The following is a 19,956-nucleotide window of genomic DNA, read 5'->3' on the forward strand; positions in this document are numbered from 1 at the left end:
TGTAAATTCAACTCGCGTGTGAAATAAAGTGCCTAGTTGATCTTCCCGTATTCGTCTTTCTTAAAAAGCTCATCCTACCACTAGCGCGTATAGTACATATCCAGTAAGTATAACATAACCCATGTAAGCAAAGAATTAATTATTGAATATCAGTAAGAACGATGCTTGACTTTGTAAATTATTCTGAGACTCAAAGTTTATTGACTCAGATAGTAAGATAAACAACAAAGCACATGGAAATGCTGCTATTTGAGATAACGGTCTAATTATATGTAAGATATTTGTTACAAGACATTCATGTAATTTAAGTGCTATTGCTTCAACTTTGTGTTCATCATTGTAGAACCAACGTTTCTCTTCCCCGTTCACGCCGGACTGTTCCTTCCTGTAATTTATTTTTCTCCATGCAAAGCATTTTGACTCGGAATACCCTAGAAGTCAAAGTCAACCATTTTAATTATGACTTTAACTAAAATATAAGAAAGGAAAACAAACTTAATTTATACTTTTCTATTTTCTCCCAGTATTTGATCTGCTGCTCCATGTGCGGAAGGTTATCTCTAAGCTGTTTCTGATCTTGACGCAGTTGAGCGTTGAGCTTCTCCTGTTCCGCAATTTTATGCTGAAGTTGATCCCGAACGGATTTCCCGCGTTCAGTCTGTTGCTGTTGAACGCCGCTAACGTACAGTTTCATCTCGTCGGTGGCCCTCTGTAGGTATTTTTCATTTTTCGTTAGGTTAGCTTCCAGCTGACGGCATCGTTCTTCTAGCGTGACGATCTCATTCTCCAATCCGCTTTTCACCTGTCGTTACAAATATTTCATTGACTTACCGAGTCTAACATGACATGCCAACCGGACCAAAATCAAACGGTTTACGTTTACTATCGACGAGATGGTATCCTCTATTAGCTGAACCTGTGCGTCATATTCTTTTTTCTTAGCTTCGTATTCGGGCAATGTTTCTTGGTAAGTTTGTCTTAGAGGTCGTAATTCTGTTTTTGAAAAAATATTGAGTTTTGATTAGTACCATTTGAATTGATTTTGAACGCAAAGGATAGACCTCGGAGAAGCGGGGCGAGAGCGACCTTCTTGTCGTTGATCTTAGAATTCAGAAGGCGGACGAGGTTAGACATTTCTTCTAGAGTACGGCCTTTCTCTTCGTCTGTGTTGGCCTTCTCATCCGAAATTCGCTCGAGAAGATCCCTCGTTTCGCGGAATCCTCTGACACCTTGTTGCGTTTCGATACGGTCGAGACTGTCGCTCAGTGCTCCTTCCTGAGCCCTGAGAATTTCCAGCGTCCGGCTCAGAATGCCGTATTCGGCTTTCAGGTCGTTCAACTCGGCTCGTCGCTGTTTGTACACGTTACTTTTAACACGCAAATCGCTAACATAAGCCTTGAATTGTTCACCAGTTAGTAATGCGTCGGAATTTTCACCCAATTGTTGTTTTTTGGCCTAAATGATAGTGTCATTGATTATCTTGGATTTTTTAAAATCGTGTTTTTCAATTTAAACCTGAAGTTGGGCCTCCAGTGCCGTCATTTCCTGAATGACGTGATTTAATCTCTCAGCGCAGGCTTCTTTTTTCCGGGACATGATAAGTGACTGTTGTCTGTAAAGTGCCATACCGTCTTCTATCGGATCGTTCTGCAAGGCTCTTTTCTCCGTTAGCTGAGCAATTTGACTCCTAAGTTCATCGCTCTAGATAACGACAAGAAAATATTCAAATAAAACTAGCCGCAAAGGCATTCACTTTTTAACTGTTTTCACCTTCTGGACGACAATTTGAAGATCCGCTGGAGTTGGATTGGGCGCCGCTAAGACTTTTTCCATCAAAGCTATACTAGCTGTTATTTGCTGGGTTTCCTTAGTTAGCTTTTCGTTGATCATGTATTGATTGACTCGAATGGCGTCTTCAGCACGCTGTATCAAACTCTGCCCACTTGCGTTGACTTTACTTTGACGCATGTCCATCAGTTGGTGAGTTAGACGTTGACGACGAGCTTCCAAATGGCTGAGGTAACTCTTTTGATCGTCTTTCTGCGTTTGAAACTCGCGGCTCTTCTCTTTCTCGGCTCGCAGCTTTTTCGCCATGGAAAGCAGTTGGTTATAATTCGCCACACCCTCCACCTTGTAGTACGTGAAATAAGTTAAGATAAGGAATAATAACGTAAACCCGTTACTGGAAAAACATGCTCACTTTGCGTTGTGTGCGTTCAATTCGACGGATCAAAACTTCTCTGTCATCTTCCATCGATTGGAGATCTTTTCTTAGATCGGATACAGTGTCATTTACAGCTTGGCTTGTGTCGAATTGTTTGTGTCGCTGTTTAAACTCTTCAATCAGGAATTCGTACTGTAATCAACCAGTGTAGTATAGATTATTTTAAATTTTGTTTTATTTTCCAATAGAATTTCCAATAATTACTCAGACTTACCTGTTCATAAAGATCAATAACATCACTGTCTGACCGCATTTCAGGCGCGATATCAATCTTGACCAAGTAGCGTGACAAGTAAGCTCTTTTCTTCAGGTCCTCCCTACGCTGAAGTAGCCAGTTAAGTATCGGATTGATGGTTTCCGGTCTACCAGCGATCAAACCTTCACGGAATTCATTTCTTTGAATACAGAAAAAAAAAAAAAATGTGTATTATGACGAAGTGATTCCCGTTTGTAGACTCCCAAAATAAACTTACGGATCTTCCGTTTCAGGTTTAAATTTGAAAATTTGTAACGAGGTCAGTAAACGCAAAGCCAACGCATCGACTGGCTCGTCATTGATATCGACCCGAGTTTTCGATTCAATTTCGCACAAGACATCGCTTAATAGCTGTTGAATTTCCGCACGAATTTTGTTTTTTTTAAAGAGATTTAGATTATATTTTCAATTTTACTTGAGTGGTCTGAAGTTACGAATTTTACCTGTAATAGCTGAGGAGGGTGAAGGGCGTTGAAAGTGATGTTAGTTAGATTTAAATTGAAAGGTGGTTGGTTTAGTTCGTTCACAATGAATTTGACTAGCTGCTGCGTCATTCTACAAAGCCTTTTTGATTGAAATCACTGAGAAGAAGAAATGTACGTGTGATTTGCAACGACGTGTTTGACGTGTCCTGTTTGTTTTTATTGTTGCGTAACCATGGCAACGTAAAAAAGTCCAAAATATTGACACACAAAAGTAAACAAAACAATTTCCGACTACTAATTTCAAATTAAATTTTATTGTGGACTTTGCAGCAATAAAATGATGCCATACAAATTATCCAAGAAAGGGTAAACTGGAATTTGCAGCGCCATTTCCAGATTGAACAAAATCGACCAAAGCATGCCAAGCGCTTAAGCCCTTTTGTTTCGCCTGGTGTAAAACGTTGATGGAATCAAGAAATGCCCATCCTAATCCAGTCCGGGGAACATTGGAGTTACATTTGTTCCAAAATCCGCACTGCCGGCCTACGACCGTCATGTTCAGCGACATACCGGCTACATTAGGATAGGTGTTGCCTTCTCTGCTCCCGTAGTATGTGTGATTTCGATGGTCGAGCTGCATCACGTAAGGCAATGGATAATCGGAGAAACAATCACGAATGAAGGCGAATTCGAATTGTTTGATGCGGCCGGAATTGATGTAAGAAAAGATGATGTGAAGCGTTCCGCAATAGCCCTGGCCTGGTGAGCAGGTCTTGACGTGTGCGTTATTTGGCCTGAATCGCTGATCCTGTCCACAAGGATCATCAACAAGAGACGGTCCGTCTGCCCGCGAGATCCAGCTGCAATGATAACACTCCATTGGAGCGGATGATGATGTGTAATACTGAGCAAGACAAACGATAACTGCCATGAAAGTTAAAATTAACAGGATGACTGGAATTTTCCAAAAGTTTGACCGAACGACTGGCCTTTCTCCAGAAGTACTCTTCTTAATTTTCTTTTCTCCTTTTCTCGTCATTTTAACTCGGGACTTTCACTTATTGAATCTTATCAGTAGTTACTTCTACAACCTTCAGATGTGGTAGTTGATCTTTAACTGAATGTAATGTTCCTCATTTTCACCAAATAACTCACTTTCCCTGTGAATTGGAAAATGGAGGGGGGAATAAGGGAAATCAAAGAATTCCTTTCCTTGTGGCTTTGAAGGCCAATTTTAAACTTTCAAGCCAACAATCTTCTTCGCTCTTAATTTCAAAAGCTCGGAAATTGCGATAGCAGGAAATAGTCTAGGTTTAGGCAACAGTGCAACACCATTCCAATAATGTTGTTGAAACCCAGAAATTTATAAACACGTGAAATTCGTCTGCTTCAAAATCCCACTTGGTCGAGACTCGTACGATTTACTCTTCCAGAAAAAAAATGTTTCGATTTTCACGAAGAATTTTTGGTCGAAAACATGGAGGAAAAACAAAATTTTCGTCCACAACATCAACAACGGCAAATCCAGTGCCAGTTCCACCGACACCCGTCGAAGAAAAAGTATCCAAGATGGATCAGTGGAGTAAGATTTGAGAAACATGACTTCGGCATTATGCTCAATTAACATGTACCCAAACAATAATCTCACTCTTTTTCACAGAAAAATTCTGGACAATTCTCTACTCTGACTATAAAGATGTTGCAGTTGACACTATCACAGGCATGAAGGAAAAACCTAGGAAAGCTGCAGCATATTTTACAGGTATTTTTCCTTCATTACTCTGAAATTTTTTAACCTGTCATTAATTAATCTCATGAATATACAGGAATTGGCTGTGTGTTGTATGCAATGGAAACAAATCCTGAAGCACGGACTTACTATGAAACAATGGTAAAGGCAGCTGATGACACAATTCTGGTTTCTGATGCCAATCTCAATCCAGTCACTGACAAACGTCTTTGTTTAATCCGGCAAAGTTACAATGAAGGAACAGTTCACTGCTTAAATTTGGGTGTATTTTCCTTGATTTGGTTGGGGAACTATCATCAGGATTGTGGTATTTATCCCTCTCAATGCAAATACTTGAAACCAGGAATAGTTAATTTCCACAAGAGGATTATTGATGTTGGCTTTCTAGGCCAATGGTGGAATATTAATTGGTACATGAAAGACTTTGATATAAATGCCATTGAGTTTTCTGGTCAGTAAGAATTTTAAATGATGTATAGAGAAACAAATGCAATTTCTTTCCAAACTTTCTTATTCAACCAGCTTTTTCTAACAATTTAGTTAAAGATATTAATATTTGTTATTAAAACCATTAAGCTAGTTTTCGTTGAAATATAGTTTTATTTAATTATATAGATTTATTACCAAGTATGATAGGCAGATATTGTGATGTTAAAGAGAGAGTTCATGAAAATCAAACGTTAAAATACTGATAAAAATCTCATCAAGTTACTCCTAATTCTGTTTTCAGCAGCTAGCTTTAGTTGAAATTTGATATCCTACTGTACATTTACTAGAATGGATGACAAGGAGGCCTAAGCATTGAGAGCGCTCTTTTTTTGCTGAATCTGATCTGCCCTTGTTACTAGCCAGTTACTAGCGTACACCATCTATTTAATCTAAATCGTACTGTCATGCGAATTAGCTATTTGTGATCATGATGACCGATGATTGATGACTGAAAAAATTTAAGGGCCGCTTTTAATCGACGGTTTTCACAGAACTTGATAAAAAGTAATGCAGAATTCATATAATTGATAGTGGAAATAAATATTGAAAGATGTTAATTTGAACAACCCTAAAAAGCATAGTTAAATTGATTAAATTGTAGGTTCCGTAACCCGTCACAACTCACAAGTCCGGCAGGAACATCGGCGAGGGTCGCCATAATTCGTCATCGTCATCGTCATCGTCATCGTCTTTTAGGGACTAAACTGCGGAATGTGTTGTGGAAATCATGAATCGGCCACCAGAGGGAGCCGCTTGACTTCTACTTGGCATTTCGAACAACCACTACAGTTTTTTGTGGTTCGAACATGGTAGTACAAATATCTTTTAATGTCTAGCTCTAGCGTAATGCTAATGCAATTGGTGTAATGCATTAAATACTTAAAACTAAAACGAGGTGCGAATGCAAAATTAATTTAGAAAATGAACACAACATTAAAGAAAACACGGGGAAATGCTTATTGATGGTGGGTTGAAATTCACCATGCACAATCATGATTCGTTTTCTCGGCGTTTTCTCATGACGGGAAAACCAAACTTATTGGTGGCTTTTCCACTGCCACCTGCCGCAGCAAAATATTTCTATCACGTATACATGAATCGATAAGTTCCATGATATTATCAGTGTAATGATGTGATCCGTTCAAGTTACGTGGTACTTTGTTAAAATATTTTCACGTCACCTCTGGAAAATTATCTGCCTTTAATTTGATAGGAAAATACCTTGAACGACTTTATATATTTATGTATAAAATTATATACAAAAATATATATAATTATATGCGATATTATATAACCGCATATAATTATATATATTGTTATACATCCGATATTATATAATCGCATATAATTATATATATTTTTATATTTAATTTTTGCCCTTACTGTCATTCATGTGTACGGTGTACCTTCTCATATAATTGTATACATTATATATAAGTGTATATAGTATATACTATATATACACTCATTTAGCTATGTAATATAACATGTTCTGACGGACATGATTTCGTCTTATGTGTTGACCATATTTTATTTGCGAAATTCTAATTAGAATTAGAATTTCAGAGGTTCTGATTGAAGCGTTGTTTTATAACTTGTTAAGTTGTTATAGGATGTCTAGTTATCTACGACATTACGCCGATTAATTTTTTCGGAAATAACGTCTATTTTTTACATTAGTTTTATGTTTTCTATGCGTGAATGTTTTAGAGAATACAGGAAAATTTGTTAATTTTTTGCATTACAATTTCTATTTAATTTATTATTCCCTATTTTTAAAATAAAACAAGCATTAAAATCTAGATAAACTTGCACAACTTTAGCCTATGACGATTTGTAATCTAGTGGTGCCCCCTGGTGGCATCCACAGCGGATCCCGCATTTTAGCCCCCTATGGGCAAACGATGACGATGACGATGACGATGACGAATTATGGCGACCCCATCGGCGATCGGCCGGTACTCCGGCCGGACGACAACTTGACAACATTGTATAGTGACAGAAATAGAAAAAAGTGAAAGCAGTTTGTTTATCATTGTTGTTAATTTTGTCATGTTTTAGATTAAGATAAGTGAGCTAATATTCTTATTATATAAAAATGGAATGGGATAGAAATGTAACAGCTCTACTACCAAAAGACGCAAGGTATAGATTATTACTTCAAACGACTAAACAACGCGCTATAAATTAATTCCTATAATTTCCCTGTTTAGATGGCAAGATTTGATACCACAGTTAAAGTGTCCTCAATGTCAAATGTACCAAGGCTCCAGCATATCAAACTTAGAACGACATGTTATATTGCACTGTAAATGCAGGCCAACTTTGATGAAAAATCACTACATTAAAAAACTTAAACATTTATGTGCAGTAAGTAAACAAGAAATCTCTTTAAATAAAGTAACATACTGATGCATTGAAATGTGTATGTGTCAAACAGCGGGTTCATTCTGCAGAGGAAGATGTATTGGACTACGTGAGATTGGCCTTAGAAGCAAAATTGCTGCAGTGGAGAAAAGAGGGAATGCCTGAAATACCTCTTCTCTTAAGGCAAAATGACATTCAGTCTGCACAGAAAAAAGTATCCAAAAATCATTCAAAACTGTTAGATCTTTGGAGATTGTGGCACCAAGAAGTGGACAGTGTTAGTCTGGAATTCAACACCTCTGAGCTGCTTCAACTTATGACAGAAGCTGAAGGTTTGGAATGGGAACCTTGTGATGACATCCTTCCTCCTCTTAGACAGGGAGATGATCATCAGTTTAATCTCGAGCTCATGTCAGAAGTTACAGGCAAATTGAAGCAAATGCAGTCTTTATCACCTGAAGAAATGAACATTGAAGACGAGAATATTGAGAGATTAGAAAAAGAAGCCAGGATAAATGACGGGTGGCCTACCCGTCTTTCCATTTAAGATTTAATACTTACTTAATACTTATACATGAATTCATTGTTCTTAACAAATGCAGTGGTCCATTTCTGTATCTGTAAATTCTTTTCAATTTGTTAATCAGTGGATACAATGAATTTTTCTTTCAGTAGCATGTCGATTTAATAACGCAACGAGCAACGTGTTACGTGTACAGTTAATTATCCTATAATGCAGACTGCAGAGTTCTAGTGAATTGTGACTTGTGACTTGTGAGCTGTAGATGGCGCGTGACAGCGGGCAGAGCTAATAAATTAATTCTAAATCTCGTAACAGGATTTCTAAATCTGCAGCGGGCCATAGCCATAGCGGCTTTTCCGTTTTTCTCGCCTTTTCGGCCCAGCGGGGAGCGGCTCGGCGCTTATTTAATTTTGTAGAGCAACATCACATAAAAGACGATCGAAACTTCGTCTGCTAACTTTCGTCTCGTTTTGGCCGCGAAATCAAACAAAAGCGAATCTTCATCATTTTACAGTGCCATTTCAATAAGCTATTACATTTAAAATATAAAACCTTAATATTGATTTCGTGTGTTTTAAAAATGCCAAGAATAACTAGAAATAATTCAATTAAAGAAAGTGTCGTAGATGTTAGTTCATCGCCAGAAAAGGATACTAAAAGCAATGCTAGAAATGCAACAATTTCTGCTGTCAAGACCACCCATCCTGAATCACAATGTGTGATGATTGTCCCAGGTAACCGAACATTTTCTATTTAAATATTTATTTAGCTAACTTTTCTCTTGTTTAAAAGATGGCATGTTGAATGATAACCAAAGGGGTATAGTGGTTGGAAAACTACGTAATCCAAAAACAGGCACAGGAACTCTGTATGCATTTTCCCACAACAACACAAAACTTTACGAAATGAATCAATTTGATGAAAATAAAAGGTAATGAGTTTTTAAAATACATTATTGTGCACACTAAAATTTTCCTTATTTTGTTTTAATGAAGATCATGGTTCATTGATAACTCTGTTCAATCTGATGGTTCTTTTTTTCTAACAACCACTATAGATCCATTGTTCGTCATCATACCATATTTACAAAAAGTACAATAACAATTTTAATTTGGAAAAACTTTATACCATTCATACCATTAATAACATTGTTTAAAATTGACTTCAGGCCAAACATACAAGCCCTATAGATCAACTACTTGTTGATGAAGAGTATACAGATACAGGAAAGTTATCTTTGTGTTCCAAAAAAGAAGATCTTGAAAAAATTGCTGATTGTAAACAATCTGGAACTTTTCAAGCATGGAAATATAATGAAGGAAAAACCTTTGATTGGCTAGGGAAAAAAGTGTCACGACTTACTCAACATCTAAAAGACAAAAATTTCAATGTAACCCAATCAGCTGTATCATCAAACTATGTAAAAACTGATAGTGCAACTGTTCCAGAAAGTAATTGTCTTGAAAGGTTATATTTTTCACTTAGACCTTTAATGATTTCCTTAATTATCAAGGTTTATTTACGCGATACGCATTCGGACTAATATCTGAATACCTATCCGACGAATTGAGCGCAGCGTTGGAAAAACATTTAGACCTGCCTGCTGTGCCCAAATTTGCTAATAACGATGACGTTAAAGAGCCACCCGCAAAACGACAAAAGTTCGGTTCTGTTATCAAATCCGAGCCAACAGAGGATTACAGCAAAGACCAAAAACCATTTGTAAAAGTAAGTCAATCAAGATATACAGCATGTATAATAATTGGATTAAATAAATTATATTCCTTCCTGATAGGAAAAAATTCAAGTTTCAGCGAAATCGAAAGCATTAGCCAGTGCGGCGAAAGGATCGAAGAGTATAGCCTCCTTTTTTGGGAAGAAATAGAGTATGTGTCCTCGTGTGTCGTGTCCTAATCTTTATCGAACACCTTATTTTTTTCTCGTTTCCTCTTTTTCTTAATACATACTCCCATCTTTCAAATTAGTATTTGTTTTTCTAAATTTGAAATGGTTTACATTGCCGTAATTTTATATTATTAGCGGTCGGGTTGCAAGCTTTCCCCTTTCATGCTTCCAGCATGCTTTTTTTTTAAAATTTCCTATCAGATCAATCGAATCAAGTGAAGTGTCAACTTCAACATGACGATGTCCAGAGACATATTTTCGATTCTCGATACAAAATTGCCCTTTGGTATAATAACAAAGGTTTTCGGGTACCTTGCTAACGCAGGTAGCTGACAATTTGGTTTATTTTTTTCCGTCCGACTCTAGTTTTCCTCGTCCGTGGATGCTAAGTGCTGTCACTAGGTGGCTAAAAATTTCAGTGTGTTTAGGGATTCAACTATTCAGTCTGTGTTGGTAGAGGGATGTACTGGAGGGGGGGTCAGTACACAGTTTTGAGACGAGAAACCATTAGTCGTTCTTTTACTTCCGAGACGCTGGCCGATAAGGTTACTCTAGTCATTATTGCTGGGTACTTTCATTCCTGAAATTGTTCTTCATAAAAAAAAAGGTAATTCCTACTCTAATTCTTAATGTTTTCTACGGTCAATTTACGGGTAACATGGCCTTAAATTTATACTAGCCAGTTCAATGTGGCCATGCTTGTTGTACACTTGTTTAAAATGTCGTCTCTTGCTGAGTGTTGCACGCTTCGTCATGTCAAAGTACTTTAGAACAGTACAAGTAATAATGTAGAGTAACTTCATGATTCTATGACTTTGTTTCCACATTAAAATTCTGTGAGGTTTCTGATAGAAAATTGAGCTGTTTTATTACCAATTATCAAACATTAGTAAACTAAAGTTACATGTCATTTGCGAATATTTTCTGTGATTTGTTATGCGAATTATTTCAACTGAGAGATGCCCTTGAATTGAGCTTGCGGAGACATGAACTTTCATTAACAAGCGATCCACGAATCAAGTAGACCAAAATCCCGGAGCGGCTTTCCTGATCTAAATCCGGAAAAGGCATTAAAAATCTAAAAAAAAATATAGCCATGTTCGTCTTCGCACGCCGGATTTACCTGCGTTTGCAGAATGACGATTTTCCCCCCCGTTTAGGAGTTATTTAGCTCTAAAGTTTGGTTTTTTTGAATTTTGTCAGAAAGTGGGGGGGCTTTGACATCCATTTTCGAAAAAGTGGGGGAGCTAGGGAAAAAACTAATTTTTTGAAAAGGTTTATTGCAATCTCAACCACCAAAATCCAAAATGAATTTCCTTTCCGGATTTTATTGGTATTAAGGTCTTATATATCGGCCTTCACATTAGACCCATTGCATTTATACAGGCCTTCATATATAGTGAACCCAGATTTCTTATTGGCCGATGTATAATACCTTCTGTTGGCTTCCGCCAGGAGCGCAGCGGACCGTACGAAAAAATGGCTGCAAGCCAGGGAGGGAAACTAGCTAAATAATCCTTTCACTAAATTGGTAATATCTCAACCAATAAAATCCGGAAAGGAAATTCCTTTTGGATTTTGGTGGTTGAGATTGCAATAAACCTTTTCAAAAAATTAGTTTTTTCCCTAGCTCCCCCACTTTTTCGAAAATGGATGTCAAAGCCCCCCCCACTTTCTGACAAAATTCAAAAAAACCAAACTTTAGAGCTAAATAACTCCTAAACGGGGGGGAAAATCGTCATTCTGCAAACGCAGGTAAATCCGGCGTGCGAAGACGAACATGGCTATATTTTTTTTAGATTTTTAATGCCTTTTCCGGATTTAGATCAGGAAAGCCGCTCCGGGATTTTGGTCTACTTGATAGTCTGGGAGCTGGGTGACCAAAAAATGATTTTTGTTTAGCAAAAGGTTTGAGGCTAAAATGTGGTTAGGGGGGGTATGACACACACGAAAAGCCACGTCTGTCGACTGGCGGCCGGGGCGTTCAAGCGGGACGCGATCCCGAAATCGGCGTGAACGGTAAAAAAATCAACTTTGTTTAGCAAGCCCAAATTATATCTTAAAAAATAGAGGGATATCAACTTTATTTAATTTCCGACAGACAGACGTCATAATCTGGGGCCTTGGGGCCATCAGACGTCGGTGTGTAAGAAATTTTACGAAATTTCAGTAAATTGTGAAAATGGCAACGCTGCATCCTAAGCGCCTAATTTCAAATAGAGAGAGTTGGGGAGGATCTGTGAGTTTTTAACTAAGTAAATGTGAACAGAAAATGCATTTTTCGGTTTTTTTAATAAGATTATGCATTTATTTTGTTTAACTGATAATTTTTTTATTATTTGGTTAGTGTAATTTGGTTGCTAAATTTTTGGCGGTTCAAATTTCTTCCCTATGTAACCCGCTTTTTTTCTGCTCCTCTTTCGTAAAAGCATACCGAACGTCACGGGAAACCCTTGACTAACATACGTTATGGTTTTCCCCTATATTAGCATGGGTTGTTCCCCGCTTATGTGTATGCGCTTTGATGATATCGGAAACAAACGCCAATCGGAGCTATCGACCAATACTCGTTCTTCTTCTTCTTTCTTTTTGACGATATCTTTTAAGTATATTACTTATTTATACTATAGGCTACATATAGGCCTACTTGTGTATAATTTCCCCTTGCTGTTGAAGAGAGACGGGACTCTCTCTGGTTGTCCCGCGGCCAACCACTTGCCCATCCGCATCGAATAAATCGGGCGCTTCACGCTATTGCAGCTGGAGTTGGCGTCGACCAATTTGATCCGATCGACGACGACGGCCAACGATGTCAACCGTTTGGTTTCTTATTCTCGCTATATTGACGCAACAGAGAGAGTCTTATATATATTATATAGCACCGTAGGACTATAATAGACATGATAAATGAGCGGAAAGAGATGGATGTGCCACTATATCGCAACAACCTGTTGATGCGCTGGTCACACCGTCACGAGCACATCAGTATTTTCTGTTATCATTTGGTTCAGTAAAAAATAAGCTGGCGAGAAAGATTCATGAATAAAATAAGTAAAATAGGGCAGTTTGACGTCGTATATAAGAAAAATAAGAAATTTGATAACGCGATCCATCGAGGGTCCGGCCCAATTTTCTATTCCGGAGAAAACTCGAGTCTGTCACGTCCGAGAGATATTGAGCTGGGCATATTTACAACTATTATATAGAGATGTGCTGGTTGTGTGACCAGCCTTTATTTTTTAAGGGCTCACACGCTATTGCTGGCCCGGTCCTGTGTGTTTTGGGTTGGTCACGAGCCCTCGGAGCATTTTTGCCCGACTATAGAAATTTATTTATTTTTATATTTTGGGTGGCGATTGGTGGTACACAGCGCAACCTTCCAGGACCACAACCCTGACTCCGAAAAGCCATAGGGGGTTAGCTCCGTATGCATGCATACGGTCGTGATTGCAATCACGGCCTTGTGGCAGGCCCTTCTTTCACGCACAGACGACTGCTGCTATACGTAGAGTAGTGATGGACGCAATCAGCCGCGGGAAAAGATATGAGAAGCCACACAAGAGACCAAAATTTCGAAAGAATAAAAAAAGAGAAAACGTTTGGTGATTGGATTGATGCATCCAAATAAAAAAATCAAAAGAAAAAAGAATCTCTTGGACATTTTCGATTCAAAATATAGGTTAATGGGTATTTAGGCCTGATGCCGTCTTATATTTTCTAACAGCAAAGAAAAAAGAATTGAAAAACTCCGGGCGGAAAGACGAATGTCTTTCGAAATGGAGGGAGTGAGTCATTAAGACGTAAGAAGTTTAGGTATATTATTTGGAAGTTGTCTATTATAGTCCTACGGTGCTATATAATATATATAAGACTCTCTCTGTTGCGTCAATATAGCGAGAATAAGAAACCAAACGGTTGACATCGTTGGCCGTCGTCGTCGATCGGATCAAATTGGTCGACGCCAACTCCAGCTGCAATAGCGTGAAGCGCCCGATTTATTCGATGCGGATGGGCAAGTGGTTGGCCGCGGGACAACCAGAGAGAGTCCCGTCTCTCTTCAACAGCAAGGGGAAATTATACACAAGTAGGCCTATATGTAGCCTATAGTATAAATAAGTAATATACTTAAAAGATATCGTCAAAAAGAAAGAAGAAGAAGAACGAGTATTGGTCGATAGCTCCGATTGGCGTTTGTTTCCGATATCATCAAAGCGCATACACATAAGCGGGGAACAACCCATGCTAATATAGGGGAAAACCATAACGTATGTTAGTCAAGGGTTTCCCGTGACGTTCGGTATGCTTTTACGAAAGAGGAGCAGAAAAAAAGCGGGTTACATAGGGAAGAAATTTGAACCGCCAAAAATTTAGCAACCAAATTACACTAACCAAATAATAAAAAAATTATCAGTTAAACAAAATAAATGCATAATCTTATTAAAAAAACCGAAAAATGCATTTTCTGTTCACATTTACTTAGTTAAAAACTCACAGATCCTCCCCAACTCTCTCTATTTGAAATTAGGCGCTTAGGATGCAGCGTTGCCATTTTCACAATTTACTGAAATTTCGTAAAATTTCTTACACACCGACGTCTGATGGCCCCAAGGCCCCAGATTATGACGTCTGTCTGTCGGAAATTAAATAAAGTTGATATCCCTCTATTTTTTAAGATATAATTTGGGCTTGCTAAACAAAGTTGATTTTTTTACCGTTCACGCCGATTTCGGGATCGCGTCCCGCTTGAACGCCCCGGCCGCCAGTCGACAGACGTGGCTTTTCGTGTGTGTCATACCCCCCCTAACCACATTTTAGCCTCAAACCTTTTGCTAAACAAAAATCATTTTTTGGTCACCCAGCTCCCAGACTATGATTCGTGGATCGCTTGTTAATAATGATTTGAAAAGTGTCTATAACTTATTTAATTCATTTGTGACAGGTTGGTGGAGATTGTTCTCAATGTGGAATGCCAAACCAACAAGATGAGGTGAGATGCCAAAGCCTTTATAATGAGGCCTCTACCATGTTGTGAGATGAAAATGTGCACACTAGGCAAGCTGAAATGGTAACATCTACTTGTAATAAGACAACTTCAGTGAGTTAGCGTCTTGTTAAATTTTAGTCCATATGTGTTCTTTGTTAAGAATTTACTCGATTTGGGCCTAAAATTCATGATTTAGAAGCAATTTGACAACTACTAAATGTTTCAAATAAGCATTTGCGAAAGGATTTTGATCACCTTGGGAAGAGTTGCAATTTATTTTATTTGAGAATTTTTATAAACAGAACTAAAATTATCTATTTTATAAATTTGAAAATTTTATTGGTTTATTAATGTACTTTTTGCTTTTGCTTTGCAGGTTTCATTGGTTAGAGAAAGTTTGAGCTGTTCATGGTTGTGATGTCTGGTGTGGCAGTCATTTTCAGATTGAGAGGTGCACTGAAATGGATCTTCTACAGACTTGCAGCTCAACATCATACAATTTACCATGTTAGTGTCCATGCAGAGTTGAGCTGTTGTGCAAAAAAATAGGCTTTGCCTGATGGCTTTCTGGCAATTTGTTGGTGTCTTCTTCTGCTACCTGTATCCATGTTGAGGTAATGCTGGATGAAAAGTTTTATTCAATTAATAACTAATTCTCGTTTCAGTTCTATCGTACGGCGCCGTTCCGGACTGGATCCGTTGGTGAAGCTAACAGGTTGCTGAACTTAAGAGATTGATAAATTATTAAGACTTAGAGATTTTGCAAATTCATATCTGTTCTCCCTTCCCCAAGTAAACAAAATTATCTCTTGGGTAGTTGTGTGAATGGGGAATTGCAATGAGATTTTACATTTGCTGTGAGAAAGCTCAGTTAAAACCATAAAAATGTTGTACTTACATCTACCATAACAAACCTGAAATAATACTACTTTGTTATAAAATAATAAATTATTGAAACCAAAACTACTGACGCTGCATTTTTTTAAATCATAAAACCATTATGAATAAAAATCATAATACAATTTTTATTGTCCAAAAATTATATCCAGCCCAAAGTTTTATTAATTTTAAATTTTGCTAAAAACCACCATCTATTTATTATTTTTCTAAGTCCTTTTCGCAAAAAATTGGCGATGTCCATTTATCCCATGTTATTTTCGTTTATAAAATTAAAACAATTTTTTATTATTTACTTTTTTTATTTATTTTAACACACCCACATATATATTTTATGGCCCCCAGGGAGGGGGAGGCCTGTGACTTTCCCAACCGCGATAATAACATGTGCCGTTATTATTTAGTTGGTGCGGAAAGCCGGAATTTAATCTAGCAGTTGTCGACTGTATCAAAACTGACATAGAATCAGTTTGCCATAATCGTATACTGCCCAAGTAAAAACGCAAAAGACGACAGATGAAACAAATTCAAGTCAGAAACTCACTGGCAGAGCAAAACCACAAATAAAAGGGGATAAAAATATTTCAAATCAGCACCACGGATACCACTTGCAAAGCAAAAAACACAAATGAAAGAAGTTAAAATTTTGAAGTCAGCAATTTGCACAAATTCTGGCTCAGCTGCTTCGGAATAACTCCAGCACAGCTACTTCTGGATAACACGGGCACCACATCCTGCATACAACGGTTGAACTTTTCTTCATCACACCTTTCACCATCTGGCTGCAGCGTGCAATGTGGTTGTTAGACCTATTGAAGAAAATGAAAAAATTACCATCAGGAAACACAAGTTAACTGGACTCTTACGACAAAAGATAAGGAGTAAGACCAAACAGAATAGCTTTGATTTCTGCAATTTTTACGAGAGAAGTAATAGTTGGACAGGTATTCAAATTTCTACAGTAGCAAAGCAAATTGATCTCTAGTAGTAGTAGGAAATAGTTGTAGGAAATCTGAACAAAATAATTACTTATGCTGTTGCATGGGATGAGACGTACGACTACAGGCAGCGAGACACACGACTACACGAGGCACGACAATTCGGTAAATGTACAGGCATTTTCAATTCAGACGGCAAAATGGTAAGATCAATCACCTGAAAATTGACACATCGAAATTTTACATTACATTAACCTAATTTATTGACAAGAAATACCTTTTCATTTTGGTAAACGTCACGACCGGCATCTCACTTCTGCTGCGTCAAGGAACAAAATGGCCGAATTTGGGCCTTGAAGACATTCGCGCCACCTGGTGGACATCAATTGGATTGCTTGCTTGCTAACAGCACGCAGCAGCTAAACTTGAATTCTTCACGCCTTTCACTACTGGCACGAAATGAATCAAGTGAGGATGAATACCAGATTACTCAAATAGGCAAATAGCTTTCGGAAATCAAAGAAAATCAATCAAAGCTGTTTTCCCTATGAGACAACACACAAATTATTAACTCGGCTATTTCCGATCATTTTCCGTAACTTTTTCAACATAAAAATCTATAATAGTAACAAAAAGTATGGGGGGTTTAAGACTACAAATACAACTTACAATTTTCTGAAGAAAAGAATCATTTTCCTGCCTGTGGCCGTAAGGCAGCAGCAATGTGTTGTCTGTGTTTGACAGTTTGAGTTAGGGTTCCAACTAACTTTGGCAAAGGAAATATTTCAATTAATATTCACATTCATGCAATAAGGTAAAGTTAGTTGTTACCTACTACTTGAATAAAACATTCAAAAAAATACAAATCTGGTCATGTGCCCTGTGTCTTTTCACAGGACTTCTCCCAAGTCCCAAGTTGCTGCAATTAACCTGAAGATTACCCATGGCCTGTATTATGTCAAATAATAGATAGCATGAAATAAAAGTAACAAATTTCTCAAGAAAGAATAATACTTGTCTGTCAATGCATTATTTGTAGAAAACATGAAAAAACAACATGTGTTGTCCACGCTGGGGTTAGTGATCTACCAACATTATTAGAAACTCCAGATTACCAATAGAATATGAACTAAAAATGTAAAGAGGTATTCAAAGAATTTTGACTAAGCTATTATAGGTTTTTACCTGCATCAACAGGATAAAGCATGCAAGCAAAGCAAATGTCACTGGCCTGAATGTCCGGGACCCTTCCTTCCTACACGCATGCTGCAATACTAATAGAAATATGTAAGGTGATCCAACACACACACGGAATAAATCACATTACAAATAAGTTGCACAGAAATAAACTTGAATTAACTTATGAATTCATCGGTAAAAATAGGAAAATATAGGAAAACTTTTGACAACCATTCAACAATCCACCATCACATGATAAACAAGAAGTCAAGAACACCTATGTCATCTATTGGACACCTCCGACACTTCAAGTCCCAAAACGCAATTTAGTTTTTGTGAGACACACCATGGAGTTTTTCAATTCTAGTGATATTGTAAAAATAACACATTACTGCTTTGCATTAAAAATATTACATATTATATAGGGTACCAAAAATGTTTTCACCGCCACTAGTGTGATCGGTATGACGACAGGGAGACCTCCAACGACAATAGAACCCCAATATTTTAAATGATTTTTAAAAATTTCTCTATATGCGACAATAGAACCCCAACGACAGTAGAACTCCAAAGACATAAGATCTCCTTTTTTAAATATTATTAAAAATACCCGACAATAGAACTCCATCGCCCGACAGTAGAACTCCACTACGCGACAATAGAACTCCAATAAATTCTTTAATTATTTTCATGTTCGACTATAGAACTCCATTGAATTTAAAATATTTTAAATGTGGGGTTCTATTGTCGGTGGAGTTCTACTGTCTTTGGAGTCCTACTATCAGCAACCCGTGTGATCTGTCATGTAACTTAAGCAATTCAGTTCTATAGATACCGATATAATTTGAATGGTGCACTTTTATTTTGCCTAAACCTTGCTTGAAATCTTGAGAATAGTACAGAGAACAAAACTCACTTGCTAGTTTTATGCAAATTTTCCGGAAGTATACCGGAAGTAGGCGATAGCGTCTTAACCATTGAGCTGCCGACAAAATAAACCAAAAATTCGTGATCTCCGTGAAATTTGGGTTCGATTAAGTGTAATTTAAACGAAATCCAAAATTTGATCGCGATTTTTCCTGAAATTCAGGATAATTCTCGAAACCGGAAGTACACGTACGTAGAAAAAAACTTTTACTTTACTAAAAAATTAACGAGGATCACGAATATGTGGTTCTTTTGTGCGTCAGATGAATATTTACTAAACTACTGACAGAAATGAGAAAACCGGAAGTATAAAAAAAACCCACATTATTAAAAATCTAACAAGTGAGCTTTGTTTTTGTAACAGAAACTGACAGTCATCACCCAAAATTACCTAATAGTAGCAGAGAGAAATTTCTTCAGACATGTGCAAAGTAAACGTAATAAAACTGAGTGGAAAATGATCAAAAGCTATGCCGTCTAGCGTCAGAAAAAAGAAACGTTTAATTATTAAAAATATTGTAATATAGCACGCAATTATGCTCATAATATAACACCAGTTAATTGGCATTAATTTAATAGTAGAACAATAGAACATACGCTCACCCATTTCTCGAACAACTCTTGTAAAACTCTCAAGAAAGACAAGGACATTCTGTCCCGTCCATCTCAATCGGCACTTCTCGTTCTCAAGAAATCTAAATAATCACTAGAGCGTTTCAAGAGTAAACACAGCAACTAACTGTCGACTACTCGCTTTTACACAGATGTAACACACCCTTTTTTTCACAATGGCCCTTATGGGCCACGAGCATTCCGGGAATAGTTGGATGTTGCGTGAGGCCGGCCAACAGCACGCCAGAAAGATGAAACCTTGAAAAAGAAAGAATGAGCGCAAACTCTCAACGCATAAATCGTGGGAAGGTTACGTATGTATCCAACTGCTGTCCTCTTCTCCGGTTGTTGAATCCTCGCCAACAGAGCATGAAACGAAGCTGTCAGGCACGATACATACTTCTTTTCAATTGATCCTCATCAGTCTGTCTTCACACAAAAATACACGCCCATCATCCAATTCTGCACTTCTGATCTAGA

General features: G+C 37.6%; 4 protein-coding genes and 4 long non-coding RNA genes across 11 annotated transcripts; 4 read left to right on the forward strand and 4 right to left on the reverse strand.

Moving 5' to 3' along the window:
* Positions 1-115: 115 nt before the first annotated feature.
* LOC124344451 (intraflagellar transport protein 81 homolog) lies at positions 116-3,109 on the reverse strand. Its single transcript, XM_046797995.1, has 10 exons — positions 2,924-3,109; positions 2,698-2,831; positions 2,439-2,619; positions 2,201-2,356; positions 1,771-2,130; positions 1,516-1,701; positions 1,062-1,455; positions 878-993; positions 507-802; positions 116-431 (listed from the first exon to the last, which is right to left on the reverse strand). The coding sequence occupies exons 1-10, from the start codon at positions 3,032-3,034 to the stop codon at positions 335-337; spliced, it is 2,031 nt and encodes a 676-aa protein (XP_046653951.1). The 5' UTR covers positions 3,035-3,109; the 3' UTR covers positions 116-334.
* Positions 3,110-3,988: 879 nt separating this feature from the next.
* Positions 3,989-5,164, forward strand: LOC124343781 (mitochondrial import inner membrane translocase subunit Tim29-like). Its single transcript, XM_046797262.1, has 3 exons — positions 3,989-4,487; positions 4,566-4,667; positions 4,732-5,164. The coding sequence occupies exons 1-3, from the start codon at positions 4,346-4,348 to the stop codon at positions 5,112-5,114; spliced, it is 627 nt and encodes a 208-aa protein (XP_046653218.1). The 5' UTR covers positions 3,989-4,345; the 3' UTR covers positions 5,115-5,164.
* A 1,936-nt stretch (positions 5,165-7,100) lies between these two features.
* LOC124343773 lies at positions 7,101-8,182 on the forward strand. Its single transcript, XM_046797251.1, has 3 exons — positions 7,101-7,289; positions 7,358-7,514; positions 7,585-8,182. Exons 1-3 carry the CDS (start codon positions 7,243-7,245, stop codon positions 8,056-8,058), a joined length of 678 nt encoding a protein of 225 aa, XP_046653207.1. The 5' UTR covers positions 7,101-7,242; the 3' UTR covers positions 8,059-8,182.
* A 282-nt stretch (positions 8,183-8,464) lies between these two features.
* On the forward strand, positions 8,465-10,021 carry LOC124343722 (ribonuclease H2 subunit B-like). The gene is made up of 6 exons (XM_046797176.1): positions 8,465-8,768; positions 8,827-8,965; positions 9,030-9,126; positions 9,203-9,485; positions 9,548-9,762; positions 9,830-10,021. The coding sequence occupies exons 1-6, from the start codon at positions 8,615-8,617 to the stop codon at positions 9,917-9,919; spliced, it is 978 nt and encodes a 325-aa protein (XP_046653132.1). The 5' UTR covers positions 8,465-8,614; the 3' UTR covers positions 9,920-10,021.
* Positions 10,022-10,391: 370 nt separating this feature from the next.
* On the forward strand, positions 10,392-15,847 carry LOC124343832. Its single transcript, XR_006919306.1, has 4 exons — positions 10,392-10,546; positions 14,879-15,004; positions 15,300-15,537; positions 15,589-15,847. It is a non-coding gene; the product is annotated as an uncharacterized LOC124343832 (long non-coding RNA).
* A 264-nt stretch (positions 15,848-16,111) lies between these two features.
* Positions 16,112-16,901, reverse strand: LOC124343850. Its single transcript, XR_006919347.1, has 2 exons — positions 16,850-16,901; positions 16,112-16,629 (listed from the first exon to the last, which is right to left on the reverse strand). It is a non-coding gene; the product is annotated as an uncharacterized LOC124343850 (long non-coding RNA).
* Positions 16,902-16,903: 2 nt separating this feature from the next.
* On the reverse strand, positions 16,904-17,970 carry LOC124343843. Of its 4 annotated transcripts, none has more exons than XR_006919328.1 (5): positions 17,944-17,970; positions 17,773-17,887; positions 17,590-17,706; positions 17,036-17,524; positions 16,904-16,975 (listed from the first exon to the last, which is right to left on the reverse strand). It is a non-coding gene; the product is annotated as an uncharacterized LOC124343843 (long non-coding RNA). The 4 variants fall into 4 exon arrangements; XR_006919331.1 differs by having other exon boundaries at positions 17,773-17,862; positions 17,944-17,963; XR_006919329.1 differs by lacking the exon at positions 17,944-17,970 and having other exon boundaries at positions 17,773-17,937.
* A 34-nt stretch (positions 17,971-18,004) lies between these two features.
* Positions 18,005-19,943, reverse strand: LOC124343939. The gene is made up of 3 exons (XR_006919462.1): positions 19,791-19,943; positions 19,468-19,734; positions 18,005-18,024 (listed from the first exon to the last, which is right to left on the reverse strand). It is a non-coding gene; the product is annotated as an uncharacterized LOC124343939 (long non-coding RNA).
* Between the last annotated feature and the right edge of the window lie 13 nt (positions 19,944-19,956).

The sequence above is a fragment of the Daphnia pulicaria genome, chromosome 6, assembly GCF_021234035.1.
Source record: "Daphnia pulicaria isolate SC F1-1A chromosome 6, SC_F0-13Bv2, whole genome shotgun sequence".
NCBI lineage: Eukaryota > Metazoa > Arthropoda > Branchiopoda > Diplostraca > Daphniidae > Daphnia > Daphnia pulicaria.